At 49.4% G+C, this 18,834-nt stretch overlaps 1 protein-coding gene across 1 annotated transcript in view; it reads left to right on the top strand.

Annotated features, from left to right (window-relative positions):
• The window catches only part of LOC132577617 (coiled-coil domain-containing protein 158-like), a 67,880-nt gene that overhangs the window by 44,305 nt on the left and 4,741 nt on the right, over window positions 1–18,834 (top strand). Inside the window, exons 16-21 of the mRNA XM_060247406.1 lie at window positions 2,290–2,382; window positions 3,726–3,812; window positions 5,831–5,988; window positions 7,840–7,899; window positions 10,592–10,659; window positions 13,582–13,785. Coding sequence (XP_060103389.1) covers window positions 2,290–2,382; window positions 3,726–3,812; window positions 5,831–5,988; window positions 7,840–7,899; window positions 10,592–10,659; window positions 13,582–13,785 — 670 coding nt within the window. The remainder of the gene's footprint in view (window positions 1–2,289; window positions 2,383–3,725; window positions 3,813–5,830; window positions 5,989–7,839; window positions 7,900–10,591; window positions 10,660–13,581; window positions 13,786–18,834) is intronic.

The following is an 18,834-nucleotide window of genomic DNA, read 5'->3' as shown; positions in this document are numbered from 1 at the left end:
ACCTGGAGAGCCGCTGCCAGTCTGAGAAGACAATACTGACTTTGATGGACCAAAGGTCTGATTCAGTATAAGGCAGCTTCATATATTCATAAAACCAAAATGCAGGCTTCAGTCCTAAGAACACTGCTTGTAAACCCTACTGAATAAAACGGGACAGACTTCTGAGTAAAGGTCTGCAAAGGATTGCTCTCACGGTATTGAAGAAAATTTGCTAGCAACATTCTAGAACTCTGCCATCCAAGATGGAATCTCATTCACCACTGTGAAACAGGGCCGGATCTAGGGGGGCGGGGCAGAGGGGGGTGCTTGCCCCAAGTGCCAATGGGGGGGGGGGCGCCAAATTGGGTATGGAGTCCATTCTATTCTATGGGCCCATAAGATAGAACGGGCCCATGAGGGGATGTCGTTTTTTTAATTTTGCCCCCCCCCCCCCCACAAAAAATACGTAGATCCGGTCCTGCTATGAAAGGTTGTGCTATTGGGATATTTGGTCACTATAGCAGAGTTTTGCCCCGTCACAGAGGTGTGATACTGAATGCGGTAAATAAAGAACTATGTGGCAAAACAGGGAAGTATTTATTTATTCAAGCAGATCCATACTGTTTTCGCACACAGTTTACCAGGCGGTCACGTTCCTGTTCTCTCCACAGCGTCTGTCGGATTTCCCACTCTGCGCCGGAGTTACAGGAAGTGCCGCGGCTTTTGCGTAGCTAAAACTCAGTTTACGTTTGCTACACAAAAGCCGCGGCACTTCCTGTAACTCTGGCGCAGAGAGTGGGAAATCCGACAGACGCTGCGGAGAGATCAGGAATGTGACCGCGTGGTAAGCTGTGTGCGAAAACGGTACCAGTTCACATTCAGGTTGCAATCAAAAGGAGAAAGAGAGAAGCCTAATCCAAACAGTGCTTTCCCTGTCACAACTGGCCAGCTTGTCCAGCATTGTGTGCGTGTGGGTGTATCGTGGCACTGTCTGTACAGGAGAGACCTGCAGAGACGTGTCTCCATGGAAGGCTATGTGCAGAGAGGGAGAGGACAAAGCAGAGAGAGAAGGGTCAGCGGTGAGCTCCCAGGTTAAGACAAAGAGAGGCGTCCCATTCAAGGAGATTAGGTTTGGGTTTTATTAAAGTTATACCTTGCCCTCCCCGCCGAGGCAGGCTCAGGGCGGCTAGTCTAGCCCCAGTGATCTGTGCTATATAGATAACTATATAGATAACATCTATATACTCTAAGTGATGTAGCGCCCCCGCCCCAATGTCCAGGCATGTTGAGCTGCTCACTCCCAACACATATTCACTAAACCAGGATATTCTAGCAAGAGCTCCTTTGCATATTAGGCCACACCCCGCTGATGTAGCCAATCCTCCAAGAGCTTACAGAAAAACAGCCTTGTAAGCTCTTGTAGGATTGGCTACATCAGGGATGTGTGGCCTAATATGCAAAGGAGCTCCTGCTAGAATTCCACCCCTGCTCTAAACCACTCAGAGGCAGCACCAATCACAGCAGGTTTTATTTTGCAGTAGCAGTCCTGTTTGTTGCAATCTTGGCTCATTCAACTTTACCCAAAGAAGTTGGTCTTTATTATTATTTGTTTCAAACATGCATTTGTTGCTGAAAAGGCCCTCTCTCGTGTAGCCACCAGGCGAGCTTCTCTGGTCCATGGGACAGTAAGGGGGTCCCTCCCTGTGAATTTAGTTCCCGGGTAGGAACATAGGTCTCAGGAGCAGATCAGAAACCAGTGTAATTGCTGTACAATTGGGTTAGTCACATGATCTGGGAACTGGCCCCCATCAGTAGTCTAGCAACAGCATTCTGCATTAGCTGCAGCTTCTGAGCAGTCTTCCAGGGTAGCCCCAAGCATTGCAATAGTCCAGCCTAGATATACAGAAGGTACAGATCACTGGGGCTAGATCAGGCTGACTCAGGAACAAGTGCGGCTGATACACTGGCCAAAGCTAGGAGAAAGCACTCCGAACCCCAGAAGCCATCTTATTTTTTTTAAGGTGACTGCAGATGTGTCTAGCTGGACTTGCAAGCTGTGATACAGGCTGTTCAAGGGGATTATAACACCATCCAAGACTGGAGAGCTCTTGAGTCCTTGGACTACCTCCCTGCCAATCCAGAGCATCTCTTGTCTTGCCAGAATTAGGTTTCATAGGTTTTCCAGGGGTCCATAGGTTTCCCGTAAGCTTTCTTTCCTTTCATCACGAATCTCTCTAAATCTCCAAAATGTTGCCGCGGCCACTCAACCCTGTCGTCAAGGTTAATCGTCTCCACCATCTTTCCTTGCAGGCCTCTGTGCAGTTTGCAGAATGCCAGTGCCTCATGCAGCGGCAGGAGCAAGAACTGATGCGCTGCAAACTTCAGCACGCTTTGGATGTGAAGGTGGGTCCTCTGCTAAAAGCACCAGGAGATGCCGTCATGGCTGAACTTTGGGGTAGAAGTCTATAATGTCGTGCAGGGGAGAAAGGCGGGATATAAAGAAATTAAATATGTCAATTATGCTCGATCGTCATTTTCTGTTCTTTCTGAGGAGCTCAGGGTAACAAACGCATCTGTCCCTCCTGTTTTATCCACACAATTGCCTTGACAACTTCTTGCATGCCGATTGCAGCAGTGATTCCAGCAGAACTGTGTTAGAAGTGTTCAGGTTTCTGTCTACAAGAAATAATTGATACCATCTCTCCATGGCTCGTGGTCCCGTGGCACAGGGTGTTAAAGCAGCAGTACTCAGGTCGTGAGCAAAGCTTCGGGCTGCAGCTTTACCACTCTGTGCCACGGGGCTCTATCCCTGGTGTAGAGAAAGCGAATGGAAACTTTTCTGCTTCTTTTACACTGAGAAGTTATTGTGTATAAAGTGCTGCTAAGTCCCAAGTGACTTATGGCAACTCCAGCAAGGGGCTTTCCAAGGTGAGAAGCAGAGGTGGATGGCCATAGCCTTCCTCTGCAGGGTCTTCTTTGGTGCTCTCCCTTCCAAGCAGTGAGCTGCTGAGATCTGAAGTGATCGTGCTGTACCATTCCTCCACTGCTAGATGGCGCTACGCTACAATCTTCCCATGTATAGAAGGCCTAGTATGTTTTATCCCACCCTTTCACCAAGAAAAGCGGCCCCGTGGTGCAGAGTGTTAAAGCAGCAGTACTGTGGTCTGAACTCTCTGCTCATGACCTGAGTTCGATTCCGGCAGAAGCTGGATTCAGGTAGCTGGCTCAGGTTGACTCAGCCTTCCATCCTTCCGAGGTCGGTCAAAGGAGTACCCAGCTTGCTGGGGGGAAAGCGTAGAGGACTGGGGAAGGCAATGACAAACCACCCCATAAAAAGTCTGCCGTGAAGGCGTTATGAAAGCAACGTCACCCCAGAGTCGGAAACTACTGGCGCTTGCACAGCGGACTACCTTTACCTTTTATGGTCCTCAGACAGCCTTCAGGGTGAATAACAGTGAATTTTGGAAGTCCCTTCGGTGAAATGAGTCCCCAGCTTGCTTGGGGGAAAGCGCAGATGACTGGGGAAGGCAATGGCAAACCACCCCGTAAAAAGTCTGCCTTGAAAACGTTGTGAAAGCAACGTCACCCCAGAGTCGGAAACGACTGGCGCTTGCACAGGGGACCTTTCCTTTTTATTTTTCCCTTCGTGGCTACCTTCTGTTTGGAACTTTTATTGCCGAAACATATTTTAACACCCCCCCTCCCCCCAAGATCTTCCTCTGACCGACAGGTTCCTTCTTCCACAGGAGCTGCAGGGGTCTGGCTATAAACCAGGCTCCAGTCCTGTGAAGCCGCGCCATTCAGCCCTGCCTCACTCCAGCCACATGCCTATCGTAAGTATCTCTCTGGAGCGTGCCCTGGGCCCTATCAGACCAGGATCTAGGTGGGAGGGTACTGGGGACATCAGAACACCCCCCCCCCCCATTATGTACATGAAGCGCCAGCAAGCTGCAGCCGACCATTTGCAGCCACCCCGTAGGGCTTTCAAAGCAAGAGGCCAACAGAGGTGCCAGCATCTGCCTCTGCACAGCCATTCCGGGCTTCCCAGATGGTCTCCCATCCAAGTAGTAACCAGGACCAACTCTCCTTAGCTTTCAGGACCTGACAAGGTCAGGCAAGCCTGGCAGCTCATGTGCTGAATCTAGCTGTCATGAGAGAGTGTCCCTTGTATTCCTGGAATGTGTGTCCGGGTGACCTACCGGACTCGAGGAATAAAGCCATTTTTAAAACAGACCCAAGGATGCAGCCCCGTGAACACTGCCGCCTTTGCAGAGCTGTCTTCCTTTACTCCATATGGTCTGGGGGAGGGTGTGGGGGGGTGTGGCTCAGTGGTAGAGCCTCTGCTTGGCATGCAGAAGGCCCCAAGTTCAGTCTCCGGCATCTCCGGTTAAAAGGACTAGGCGGCAGGGGATGTGAAAGACCTCCGTCTGAGACGCTGGGGAGCTGCTGGCAGAGTAGTCCATACTGACCTTAATGGTCTGGTTCGGGATAAGCAAGGGAAAGGGGCTGTGGCTGACCGGTAGAGCTTCTGCTTGGCATGCAGAAGACCCCAGGTTCAATCTCCGGTTAAAAGGACTAGGCGGCAGGGGATGTGAAAGACCTCCGTCTGAGACGCTGGGGAGCTGCTGGCAGAGTAGTCCATACTGACCTTAATGGTCTGGTTCGGGATAAGCAAGGGAAAGGGGCTGTGGCTTACAGGTAGAGCTTCTGCTTGGCACGCGGAAGGTCCCAGGTTCAATCTCCGGTTAAAAGGACTAGGCGGCAGGGGATGTGAAAGACCTCCGTCTGAGACGCTGGGGAGCTGCTGGCAGAGTAGTCCATACTGACCTTAATGGTCTGGTTCGGGATAAGCAAGGGAAAGGGGCTGTGGCTGACCGGTAGAGCTTCTGCTTGGCGTGCAGAAGACCCCAGGTTCAATCTCCGGTTAAAAGGACTAGGCGGCAGGGGATGTGAAAGACCTCCGTCTGAGACGCTGGGGAGCTGCTGGCAGAGTAGTCCATACTGACCTTAATGGTCTGGTTCGGGATAAGCAAGGGAAAGGGGCTGTGGCTTACAGGTAGAGCTTCTGCTTGGCACGCGGAAGGTCCCAGGTTCAATCTCCGGTTAAAAGGACTAGGCGGCAGGGGATGTGAAAGGCCTCCGTCTGAGACGCTGGGGAGCTGCTGGCAGAGCAGTCCATACCGACCTTAATGATGTGGTTCAGTATAAGCAAGGGAAAGGGGCTGTGGCTTACAGGTAGATACATTCTGCTTTGCGTGCGGAAGGTCGCAGGTTCAATCCCTGGCACGTCTAGTTAAGAGGACCAGATGGGAGGTGATGTGAAAGAGCCCTGGCCTGAGACCCTAGAGAGCCCCTGCCAGCCTGAGCAGACCACGCTGACCTCAGAGAACCAGAGGTCTGATTCGGGATAAGGCAGCTTCATGTTTTTGTAGGCAAGAGCAGGGGCCGCTTTGTAGAAGAATTGGTGGTGGAGCTCACCCAGGGATTGTTATGCAGCTGCACCTACTCTTCAATGGACAAGGAGGTGGAGCTCTCAGGAGGAGGAGGAACTCTCAGGAAAGTGCTCCTGTGAGCTCCCGCTGAATCCGAGGCCTGGTCAAGCGTTTTCTTTAACCTTAGCTTAACTGTGTGTGTGTGTGTGTGTGGCAGGGTCCAGAGCAGGTGTTCTTAACTCAGCATCCTCACCAATTGGTTCTAACTCTTGGTGCCAATCCAGAAAATACAACACAAAGCCAGCCAATGGCAGGACGGGGGTGCCGGATAATAAAACTCTTATTGAGGGAGGAGGGTCTTTTGAAGCGGTCGTGTTTATTTCAGGGTTTTTTTTTTTTAAACCCGTGTTTCCACCCAGATGTCTTCCAGGCCCATCTCAGCCAAGGCAGACCCCTTGTGTGAGTTGAAGAAGCTTCTCCAAGAGTTGCAGAACTCGATTGACGAAGTCCCCTCTGCGATGCTTCCCAGGAGAGAAAACGACAGCGACTTGCTGACGGGAGCGACGAGCAGTACTCTGTAAGGGCACGCAAAATATCGGGGAACCGTGTACTGGTTTATACAGGAAAGTTGCCCAGTTGTAGCAGCAGAGATGCCAAAGCATGTAAAAGGGTAAAACAACATTTTTTGAGGTAGAGTCAAGCTGACATCCGTGTTGCAGTTGAAAGGAGAGAGAGAAGGCCTGATCTAAAGAAGAAGAAGGTATTGGAATTATATCCCTCCCTCCACTCCGAAGAGTCTCAGAGCGGCTCACAATCTCCTTTCCCTTCCTCCCCCACAACAGACAGCCTGTGAGGTAGATGAAGATATTGGATTTATATCCCACCCTCCACTCCGAAGAGTCTCAGAGCGGCTCACAATCTCCTTTCCCTTCCTCCCCCACAACAGGCACCCTGTGAGGTAGATGAAGATATTGGATTTATATCCCGCCCTCCACTCCGAAGAGTCTCAGAGCGGCTCACAATCTCCTTTACCTTCCCCCCGCAACAGACACCCTGTGAGGTAGATGAAGATATTGGATTTATATCCCACCCTCCACTCTGAAGAGTCTCAGAGCGGCTCACAATCTCCTTTACCTTCCCCCCGCAACAGACACCCTGTGAGGTAGATGAAGATATTGGATTTATATCCCGCTTTCCACTCCGAAGAGTCTCAGAGTGGCTCACAATCTCCTTTACCTTCCCCCCGCAACAACAGGCACCCTGTAAGGTGGGTGGGGCAGGAGAGGGCTCTCACAGCAGCTGCCCTTTCAAGGACGGAGTCTCAGAGCAGCCTACAATCTCCTTTATCTTCTCCCCCCACAACAGACACCCTGTGAGGTGAGTGGGGCAGAGAGGACTCTCACAGCAGCTGCCCTTTCAAGGACAGAGTCTCAGAGCGGCTCACAATCTCCCTTACCTTCCTCCCCCACAACAGACACCCTGTGAGGTGGGTGGGACTGAAGAGGGCTCTCACAGCAGCTGCCCTTTCGAGGACAACCTCTGCCAGAGCTATGGGTGACCCAAGTGGAGGGCGGGATATAAATTCAAAATCTTCTTCTTCTTCCTTCAGGTGGTGAAGGATGTGGTATGAAACCAACTTTTTCCTCTTCTCCCTCCCCTCCCAAGGGAAACCAGGCCCAACTCAGCTAAAATCCTGTGGTTGGATCCTAGTGGGCAGCCGTGTCGGTCTGAAGCAGTTGAACAAAGCAGGAGTCAAGTTGCACCATTAAGACCAACCAATTTTTATTTAGAACGTCAGCTTTCGTGTGCTCTTAAGCACACTTCATCAGACGAGGAATCCAGCACAGTGAGCAAAGCCATACATAGCTGAGCAGAGCCATACACAGCTGGTAGGCAGTGGCCCAGAATGCAACATGGTACATCCTGTGGGTTAGTCTGGCCCCGATAGCACAGTCTTATGTGGAGTTTCTCCAGTCTACACCCACTGAATATAGATTGGGCATAGACAGGAGATAAACTCTGTGTAGGCTTCGCACTTTGACTTGCTCGTGAAAGCTCTGCTTGCAGAAGCACAAAGTAGCTCGTGGTCCCCACCAGCGCCCCCTGTCAGTGTCCTTGGGCACTGCATGAGAATCCTGACAGGGTAGACCTGTGCCTCTGTGAATGCCCCCATATGGCATCTTCACCTGGCATTTCGCTCAGGAAGTGGAACTATCCACCCCTCCCCCCCCAAAAAAAAATTGGATGAGAGGGGTCATTGCAGAGGGCCTCTGTGGGGGGGGGGGTGTCTTCCCATTTTGCTGCCCAGATCCCTGCACTTCCCTGCTTTATTGAGGTGCTGCTGCTTCTCCCGTTAGTCTTCTTTGTTTGTAAGCTCCTGGAGCCAATTTCCTCAGCAGCCGTAACGGCGCTCTGTATTTCTACACAGGGACGTCTCCTGCAGAGATTTAGCTACTGGCGTCTCCGCAGGGCGAGATACTTTCAGCAGGTGAGAAGCAGTGCTTTGGTCGCAGTCCCTGGGCCTTCTGAGTGCGTTGCTACTTTTTAAAATAAGGTAAAGGTAGTCCCCTGCGCAAGCACCAGTCGTTTCTGACTCTGGGGTGACGTTGCAGCACAACGTTTTCACGGCAGACTTTTTACGGGGTGGTTTGCCATTGCCTTCCCCAGTCATCTACACTTTCCCCCCAGCAAGCTGGGTACTCATTTTACCGACCTCAGAATGATGGAAGGCTGAGTCAACCTTGAGCCGGCTGGGACCTTGAGCTTCCGCTGGGATCGAACTCAGGTCGTGAGCAGAGGGCTCCGACTGCAATGCTGCAGCTTTACCACTCTGCGCCACGGGGCTCTTGGAATTTTTTGTAAAATAACATGTTATTGGAAAGGAAAAAAATATTTGCCCTGCAGAAATAAAATGAGGTTATACTGGGAGGTAGGCCTGGCCTCCCTCACTTTTGAACTTCAGCAGGCAGTTTTTGTTTTAGACTGCATTTGCCTAATTCAGCTTTCACTTATCGGCAGTCCTAACCGGGATTTTTAAACTGTGGTCTTTTAGGCGTTTTTCTTATTTACGCTGCAAGCCATGTGGAGTTCTGCAAGGCTGAAGGGCAGCTAAGTAAACGTTTTAAGGAGATAAAAATGATCCTCCTGCTTTCCCTGTAGCGAGAGGAACAGGGAACTTTCCCCTTTGGTGTAACTTCAGTAATGTATATTGGAATTTGTCTAATGAGTTGCCTGAGAACTGGTCATTTTATGTAGCAGTTGAGACTACTTGGGCATTGGGGTTTCCAGACTGCTGGGGGTTGGCAAATCCCTGGGAAATTTGAGGAAGAAGCAAGAAAATATTGGGTGAAACTATATGTTTGGCAAGACACCCGAGACTCTTAAGATTCTATGGTGTGAATTTCTATCTCCTTTCTCCTGTATTTTATATTATAATATCATTTATATTGGAAACGTAAGCTTAAGTAGACATTTTAATAAGACTTACAATCACTGAAACATACTACTTAGATGCTGATGATTTAATGTAAAGAGATAATAACATGTGATAATATTTGTATCTTCAGAAAGTATACTACATGCAGATTAGATTATTATAGCACTGATATTTGTAACTCCATTTTTCTATTTCCCTTTTACCTGTTCCCTTTAGCTTTCCAGAAAACCAATACAAAATTGTTCAAATCTGAGACTACTTTGGCTTTGGGGTCTCCAGACTGCTGGGGTTGCCAAGCTTCCCGCAGCCTCCATAGAGTTTTCACTCCCGAATTGCTAGAGTGTCCCGGAAAATCATAGAGTTTTTCCGGATGCTCCTAGAGTGGCTGGCGCACGTCGCCAGCGCGATGACATCACTGCAAGTGACGTCGTCGTGCTGGCAACGTTGGGGGAGGATTCCCCCCCCCCCACTGGCCCAATGCAGGCCATCGGGTTAGGAACCTCCGGGGCGGGGGAACCCCCACCTGACCCAGGAACTTGGCAGCCCTATTGCCAGCCCTCTGGCCCTGCCCACCTCCCATGCCGCCAATCAGTTGGCCAGCAGGGGGACTTAGCAGGAGGGAGGCCCAGGCTACATCTCCAACAACGTGGCTTTGTCACTTCCAGCATGTACTGGAAGTGATGTCATCACATTGGCAACTTCCATGTGACTGTTGGGTTTCTGATGCAATTTCACTTCCTGTTGTCATGAGTTAATTAAATGTTTGTATATGCATGCTGATGTTTAGCCAGTGAGAGGTAGAGCCAATGAAAATGTCTGCACGAACTTTCCGCCAAGGCCAGGTGTCAATATGCATAGTGACCATTCAGGGAGAGCCCTAATAGGCTAATCCGTATATTTGGGTGATGGTCTGAGGGAAACCATTTGGTCAGTTTTATTGCCCTTTGTGTAAAGTCCTCAGATTTCCATGCAGTTAGAGTTTGGACTCCTGGGAGTCGAGATGTAGTCTAGAAGCTAGAAAAGGATATTGAATCCTTCTTTGTTTTCTAGTAATCCCAGTTAACCCTTTCCTCATTAGAAAAGTAAACTACTTTTATTCTTAAGCTAAACCGTGTGCCTGGCTGCTTTTGTGGTTCTCTCCACGCTACTCTGCTAAAGGTATATGTAAATCCCAACAGTGACACTCTGGTGTTTGGCAAAAACTCTAAAGTAGAAGCCAGTTTCACCATAGTTTTTGCTCAAATACCAGAGTGTTACCAGGGCATCCCGGATGTGATGACATCGCTTCCGGTACACGCCAGAACTGATCTCGCCACACTGCCGTCTAGCTATTGACCAGGGTTTTTTTCCAAAGCCCCCAAAGGCCTGCTGCTGTAGGAGTGGGGAAATGGCGGCTGTGGGACTGAGGGGAGGAAAAGAGCGCCATTGGGGGCAGGAGCTGCAAAAACAGGGCATCTTCCCATCCGCACACCATCCAAAGGCGCTTCCACCCAGTTTGGAAGAGTTGGCAGGGGGAAACACAGAACCCGAACGAATAGAGAACGGATGGCATGCGGTGCCTCTGGAAACCAGAGCTGCAGTACGGGGGCCATGGTGGGACAAAACAAGTGGGAAAAGCTTAGCTTGCTTTTTAATGGCCTTCAGTTCAGTGTTGAGACAATTCCGCAGTGTGGCACCTCATGCTCTGGCCTTCTGCATCTCTCTTGAACAGCAGAACGGCAACTGTGTTTCTTTCCACGCACAGGGAGCCTTCATTGTTGTGTACGGCAGACCTTGAGGATCCAGATCCTACGCTCACTTTCCCACGCAGCGGTGAGTTTGCGGGGGTCACATGATTAGAGAGCCAGTTTGGTGTAGTGGGTAAGAGCAGCACACTCTTAATCTGGAGAACTGGGTTTAGTTCCCCACTCCTCCGCATGAAGCCAGCTGGGTGACCTTGGGTCAGTCACAGTTCTCAGCCCAAGACATAAAAACCTGGCTCGCCCCAAAAGAGCTGGAGTTTCAGGCTGCCAGACAATCTTTGGATCTCCTGGCTATGCTACACCCACTGCTGTACGGTAATTAGAAAACTGACCCTGCATTAGAGAATGAATATTTTTGGCAGGACATCAGTATGGATATATTGCGAAAGCAAAGGAAATTAACTGTGGTCTTTGAAATCATGGCTTGCACAATATCCAAAGTATTTGGCAACGTGCGTTCCTCGCTCCCACCTCGCCCTGCTCACTACCTGTTCTCAGGTGCTGAGAACGGGATCTTCCAGTGGGATTGCCCACCAAGCATCTCGTCAGATCTCAGAAACTAAGCACAGTCAGCCTTGGTTAGCACTTGGAAGAGAGACCACCAAGGAAGTCCAGGGTTGCTACACAGGGCCCGGCAATAGCAAACCACCTCTGTTTGTCTCTTGGCCTTGAAACCCCTATGAGGATTTACCATAAATCAGCTGCGACTTCACTGCACTTTCTACCAATTTTTCTCTAGCATGGATGCCCCAGGCAATCTCAGAAGCTAAGGAGCCCTGGTTGCTATTTGGATTGGAGACTGCCAAGGTGCTGGGGTGGGGGGCACAGTGGGAGGGCTTCTAGTGTCCTGGCCCCACTGGAGGACCTCCAGATGGAATTTGGTTTTTTGGGCCACTGTGTGACACAGAGTGTTGGACTGGATGGGCCATTGGCCTGATCCAACATGGCTTCTCTTATGTTCTTCTGTGACAGAGTGTTGGACTGGATGGGCCATTGGCCTGATCCAACATGGCTTCTCTTATGTTCTTATGAGACACAGAGTGTTGGACTGGATGGGCCATTGGCCAACATGGCTTCTCTTATGTTCTTATGTGACACAGGGTGTTGGACTGGATGGGCCATTGGCCTGATCCAACATGGCTTCTCTTATGTTCTTAAGGAAGCCCACGGTTGCTACACAGAGGCACCAAAGAAACAAAAAAATAGAACTGTGTGAAATAATACTTGGTATAAGGCTAAATATGACAAGTGTACAACAATCACATCTAACAACATTTGTGTTGAGCCAAAAACTCTTTTGATTTAATTTCAACCCGTTGGCTCTGGTCTGATTTTCTGACCGGATGGCTTGCCGGCCTTTCTGTGCCATCCTTGTGACAGCCCTTCAAGTTACTTGAAGATGTACGAATTGATATTTGCACACATTGAAAATGCAAAATTTGTTATATAGGATTGTTGCACACTAGTCATATTTAGCCTTATAGAAAGCATTGTTTTACACTGTGTTCTATTTTTTTTGTTTACACGGCCACCCTGCGCCTTCTATTTATTCAGCTACATGTAGGCAAGCAAAAGTGACCCACCTCTGTTCCAGTCTCCAACAGCCAGTCAGAAGAGAGCCAGTTTGGTGTAGTGGTGAAGTGCGCAGACTCTTATCTGGGAGAACCAGGTTTGATTCCCCACTCCTTCAGTTACAGCTGCTGGACTGGCCTTGGGTCAGCCATAGCTCTCGTAGGAGTTGTCCTTGAAAGGGCAGCTTCTGGGAGAGCTCTCTCAGCCCCACCCACCTCACAGGGTGTCTGTTGTGGGGGGAGAAGATATGGGAGATTGCATTTGCAAGCCGCTCTGAGTCTCTGATTCAGAGAGAAGGGCGGGGTATAAATCTGCAGCCTTCTTCTTCTTCCTCTCTGACCTTCAGAACCCCAGAAGGGGCACCATTGACAACCCTCAGAGATTCCCAGAATTTCCTGGGTAAGGGGACCAATGGCAAAACTCTTTGAAAAGTTTGTTAAAACATTTTCATTATACCAGAGAGGATTGTGAGGCACTTTAAAGGGATCTGCTTAGGCTGGGTGAGTGGGAAAATGAAGTTCAACGTGGCCAAGTGCAAAGTAATGCACATTGGGGCCAGGAATCCCAGCTACAAATACAAGTTGATGGGTTGTGAACTGGCAGAGACTGACCAAGAGAGAGATCTTGGGGTTGTGGTAGATAACTCACTGAAAATGTCAAGACAGTGTGCGATTGCAATAAAAAGGCCAACGCCATGCTAGGAATTATTAGGAAGAGAATTGAAAACAAATCAGCCAGTATCATAATGCCCCTGTATAAATCGATGGTGCGGTCTCATTTGGAATACTGTGTACAATTCTGGTCACCGCACCTCAAAAAGGATATTATAGCATTGGAAAAAGTGCGGAAAAGGGCGACTAGAATGATTAAAGGGTTGGAACACTTTCCCTATGAAGGAAGGTTAAAACGCTTGCGGCTCTTTAGGTTGGAGAAATGTCGACTGTGGGGTGACATGATAGAGGTTTACAAGATTATGCATGGGATGGAGAAAGTAGAGAAAGAAGTACTTTTCTCCCTTTCTCACAATACAAGAACTCGTGGGCATTCAATGAAATTGCTGAGCAGTCAGGTTAAATCAGATAAAAGGAAGTACTTCTTCACCCAAAGGGTGATTAACATGTGGAATTCACTGCCACAGGAGGTGGTGGCGGCTACAAGCATAGCCAGCTTTAAGAGGGGATTGGATAAAAATATGGAGCAGAGGTCCATCAGTGGCTATTAGCCACAGTATATCTATATCTATATGTGTGTGTGTGTGTGTGTGTATATATATACACACACACATATATTGGCCACTGTGTGACACAGAGTGTTGGACTGGATGAGCCATTGGCCTGATCCAACATGGCTTCTCTTATGTTCTTAACCAAGGCTTCATTTCAGTTTTCTAACTATCCTTTTTTAAATCAAATGTGTTTAGTGAGTCGTACGATCTTCACTTCCACTCCTCGGTATACCGCTTCGAAGAAATGGCCCCCGGAGGAGAGGTTCAAAGAAAGGTCTCCTGCACGTACATTGTTAACTGCTCCCCTGGATGACCTAAGGGCCGATTCCGGGCCCTCTTTGGAACGTCTCTCCTCTCTGAAGAAGAGCAGCTCCCCCGAAGCCTCCGCCTCCTGTAGAAGTAGGTACTTTTTCCTAGACTGCCCCTGTATAAATTGATGGTGCGGCCTCATTTGGAGTACTGTGTGCAATTCTGGGCGCCACACCTCAAAAAAGATATTATAGCATTGGGAAAAGTGCAGAAAAAAGAGCAACTAGAACGATTCAAGGGTTGGAACGCTTTCCCTGTGAAGAAAGGTTAAAAACGCTTGGGGCTCTTTAGCTTGGAGAAACGTCGACTGCGGGGTGACATGATAGAGGTTTACAAGGTTACGCATGGGATGGAGAAGGTAGAGAAAGAAGTACTTTCCCCCCTTTCTCACAAGACGAGAACTCGTGGGCACCAGTGGCGGACTGGCCAGGGTGTCCGCTTGCCCAATGGCTAGTGGGCCCTGTAGGTCTCTGATGAAGTGGGCCCCCTTAAAGGAAAAGGAAAGGAAAGGTCCCCTGCGCTAGCACCAGTCGTTTCTGACTCTGGGGTGACGTTGCTCTCACGTTTTCACGGCAGACTTTTTTACAGGGTGGTTTGCCATTGCCTTCCCCAGTTATCTACACTTTCCCCCCAGCAAGCTGGGGACTCATTTTACTGACCTCGGAAGCATGGAAGGCTGAGTCAACCTCGAGCCGGCTACCTGAAAACCCAGCTTCCGCCGGGGATTGAACTCAGGTTGTGAGCAGAGCTTAGGACTGCAGTACTGCAGCTTTAACACTCTGCACCACGGGGCTCTAGACATTAGACAATATGTTAAAAATGTTAATGACCTTTTAGCAGCTTGAAAATATAATAGAATTTCTTTATCTCCTGGCAACCAATATTCTTAGATCCAGTCCACCACTGGTGGACACTCAATGAAATTGCTGAGCAGTCAGGTTAGAATGGATAAAAGGAAGTCCTTCTTCACCCAAAGGGTGATTAACACATGGAATTCACTGCCACAGGAGGTGGTGGGGGCTACAAGCATAGCCAGCTTCAAGAGGGGATTGGATAAAAATATGGAACAGAGGTCCATCAGTGGCTATTAGCCACTTTCTGGGGCAGTGATGCTCTGTTCTTGGTGCTTGGGCGGGGGGCACAGTGGAATGGCTTCTAGTGTCCTTTGGAATACTGTGTACAATTCTGGTCACCACACCTCAAAAAGGATATTATAGCATTGGAAAAAGTGCAGAAAAGGGCAACTAGAAGGATTAAAGGGTTGGAACACTTTCCCTATGCGGATGGTCCAGGGGTGGGGAACAGTGGCTCTCCAGATGTTTTTTGCCTACAACTCCCATCAGCCCCAGCCAGCATGGCCAATGGCTAGGGCTTATGGGAGTTGTAGGCAAAAACATCTGGAGAGCCACTGTTCCCCACCCCTGGCGGCAATAAGGAAAAGGACGCCTGCTTGCCTCAACCAAACGCCTGGTGGAACAGGGGCTCTTTAGCTTGGAGAAACGTTGACTGCAGGGTGACATGATAGAGGTTTACAAGATTTTGCATGGGATGGAGAAGGTAGAGAAAGAAGTACTTTTCTCCCTTTCTCACAATACAAGAACTCGTGGACACTCAATGAAATTGCTGAGCAGTCGGGTTGGAACAGATAAAAGGAAGTATATATAAAATTAAAATTATATATAAATTTTTTTTGCCACTGTGTGACACAGAGTGCTGGAACAGAGGTCCATCAGTGGCTATTAGCCACTTTCTGGGGCAGTGATGCTCTGTTCTTGGTGCTTGGGCGGGGGGCATGGCTTCTCTTATGTTCTTATGTTAAGTACTTCATCACCCAAAGGGTGATTAATATGTGGCATTCACTGCCACAGGAAGTGGTGGTGGCTTCAAGCATAGACAGCTTCAACAGGGGAAGCATATGGAGCAGAGGTCCATCAGTGGCTATTAGCCACAGCTTATTGTTGGAACTCTCTGGGGCAGTGATGCTCTGTATTCTGGTGCTTGGGGGGGCACAGTGGTAGGGCTTCTAGCCCCACTGGTGGACCACTTGATGGCAGTTGGGTTTGGGGTTTTTTTGGCCACTGTGTGACACAGAGTGTTGGACTGGATTGGCCATTGGCCTGATCCAACATGGCTTCTCTTATGTCCTGGCCCTTCTACGACCTGATGGCACCTGGTTTTTTGGCCACTGTGTGACACAGAGTGTTGGATTGGATGGGCCATTGGCCTGTTCCAACATGGCTTCACTTATGTTCTTAGCAGTGTTCCCTCTAAGCCGAGTTAGTGTGAGCTAGCTTGTAATTTTTTATCCTCCAGCTCACACATTTTTGTCTCAGCTCAGGAAAAATGGCCCTACAGCAAACTAATTTATGCAGTAGCTCACAACTTGAATGGCGGTAACTCACAGCTTTAATGGCAGTAGCTCACAAAGTAGAAGATTTGCTCACAAGACTCCACAGCTTAGAGAGAACATTGGTTCTTAGACGGGTCATGATTTGAGCACCCATAAACCACTGGGGCAATGGGAGGCGAATGACCTCTCCAGATGACCTTCCCAGTCCGCTACTGCTGCAAGGAAGAGGGAAACCAGGGCCAGCTCTTTACTGGGTGGCCATGGGAATCCTCTCTCACATGCAGGATGCAACCCATTTCTGGTTTTTGGCGCCTTCATTGCTCAAGACCTCCACAGAAGCACACACTGAAAGCTAAATCTTGTGTGTGTGTGTTGACTGTTTCTCACAACTGGATAAATAAAAGCACCTCGACTTGGCCCATGAGAGGCAGCTAACACTATGAGGTTGTAAGAATAGTTCTTTTCCCTAAGGTCAGAGTGGCTCACTGGAATTCCCCCCGATATCTCTTTTGGAACTCTTATCCCATTGTGATGCTGTAAGTCAGCGTTCCCCAAACTTTTTGAACCTCTGGGAACCTTTGGAATGTGGGCTACGCAGCCGCAACACGGCTGCCACAAGAGGTGAAGCCAGCCACAGAACATCTGCTGCCGGAGGTGGAGCCAGTCACAAAATGGATGTTGTAGCTTTTCAGTAGCACTATGTGGCTAGATCCATGTGGGCAGCCGTGTTGGTCTGAAGCAGGGGGGGCCAAACTCACTTAACATAAAAGCCACATAGAATAAACACGATACGTTTGAGAGCCGCAAGACATGAGCGTCAGATGTTTGAAGGAAGGAAGGGAAAATAGATGGGGGGAGGGAGGAGGAGGTGGAAAGAAAGCAACTTTAAATGCATTCTCCAAGCTGCCAACTGGCTCGGCTCGGAGAAGTGATTTAAAGAGAGAAACGCCTTCTCCAAGCTGGCTAGTGGGGCAATCGGGGCTTCGGGAGCCACACAATATGTGTGAAAGAGGCACATGTGGCTCCCGAGCCACAGTTCGGCCACCCCTGGTCTGAAGCAACAGAACAAGGTAGGAGTCCAGTAGCACCTTTAAGACCAACAAAGTTTTATTCAGAATGCAAGCTATCGTATGCATGCATACTTCTTCAGACAAGGAAGGAGGTATAAGGTGTGTTTCGCCCAACGGCCCAGTTACAAAGAACTAAGGCAACTATAGATTCAGGTGGGTAGCCATGTTGGTCAGGAGCAATGAAACAAAGTTTGAGTCTAGTGTCACCTTTTAGACCAACAAAGTTTTGTTCTGGCTATAAGCTTTCCCAGGGCTTGTTTTGTACCTCAAAACTCACTGGAATTAAAGTTTTTGTTGGTCTTAAAGGTGCCCCTGGACTCAGATTTTGCTCTAAGGCAGCGTTTTCCAAAGGCAGGGTCGCTACCTGGCACCGGGCTGCGGAGCCCTGAACACGGGTCCACGGAGCCTCCAGTCCCCTGGCCGCCCCTCCCCCTGCATCCCGCCTCTCTCCCTTCCCCACCTCAGGCAGGTCAGTTTCATCTGGCATAAAGCCCCCTCCCCTGATTGCTCGGAAATCGGTGCGGAGCTCATTCCACGCCATGCCAAGCTGGCGGTAGCTCAAACAGACTGCGGCCGAAAACGGTGCGTGGCTCCTCCCTCCATGGCACTTCCTTCCCATCCAGGAAGTGCCGGGGAGGGAGAAGCCACACACGTTTTTCAGCCATGGTCTGTTTGAGCTGCCGCCATCTTGGCCCGGCATGGAATGAGCTCCGGTGCCGATTTCCGAGCGATTGGGCCGTCGGGCACTTTATGCCAGATGAAACTGACATGCCTGAGGTGGGGAAGGGAGGGAGAAGGAGGCATGGAGGCGCATGACGGGGGGCGGGGAGGCTAGATGCAGGGTAAGGGGAGGGAGCGGCCAGGGGACTGGAGGCCCTGTGGCCTGGCAATGAGGGCTCCATGGCTGGATTTCCCATCAAGAGTGAGCAGTTTTAAAGGTGAGTTGCTCCCGTTTCTTTTCCTTTCTTTTCTCTTTCTTCCTTTTGTCCCTCCTTTCGTTCACTCTTTCCCTCCCTTTTCCTTCCTTCCTATTTCCTTTCTCTCTTTTTATATATTTGTTTCAACTCTCTCTCCCTTCCTCTCTTTCTTTTGTCAGTCTTTTCCCCTGCCTTTCTTCCTTCTCTCTCTCTGTCAGTCAGTTTTCTGTCTTCCTTCCTCTCTCTCTCTCTCTTTCTGTCAGTCAGTCTTTTCCCCATCTTTCTTTTCTCCATCTTCCTTCCTTACCTCCTTGCCATTGCTAATCTGAGTAGACCTGGGGGTGGGGAGAGAGAAGCTTTGAACGCCCTGCCATTTCATGTTTTCCCAGGCTGCCATTTCATGTCTTCCCAGGCTGAGAGCATTTTATATTTTTAGTTTTCTGCTGTGTGGTCCTTGTGCTTTTTCTTAATGTTGTTTTTTTACAACTGCATTGTAAAATCCCACTCTTCTCCTACCTTTCCTAAACAAAATACTGCAAGAGTTTTAGGCTTGTTTGTACATCATTTCCTGTCTCCCAGCTCCACCCCCAAAGTCTCCTGGCTCCATCCCCAAATTTTAGTGGGCCACGAAGGAGAAGTGTGAAAATAACCGGGCCACAGAGGGTGGGAAAAGTTTGGGAAACCCTGCTCTAAGACAAGGATTGGTTTGGTCTGCATGCACTGCTGGGCCAACGGCAATTTGTATTGATGTGAGCGCAACATCAGTGTTGTCTTTTCTCTTTTGAAAACCACATCTTGGGTT

Source organism: Heteronotia binoei, chromosome 9 (genome assembly GCF_032191835.1).
Source record: "Heteronotia binoei isolate CCM8104 ecotype False Entrance Well chromosome 9, APGP_CSIRO_Hbin_v1, whole genome shotgun sequence".
NCBI classification, from domain to species: domain Eukaryota; kingdom Metazoa; phylum Chordata; class Lepidosauria; order Squamata; family Gekkonidae; genus Heteronotia; species Heteronotia binoei.
The sequence above is the reverse complement of the archived record's forward strand: the minus strand, read 5'-3'. Positions and strand labels throughout refer to the sequence as shown.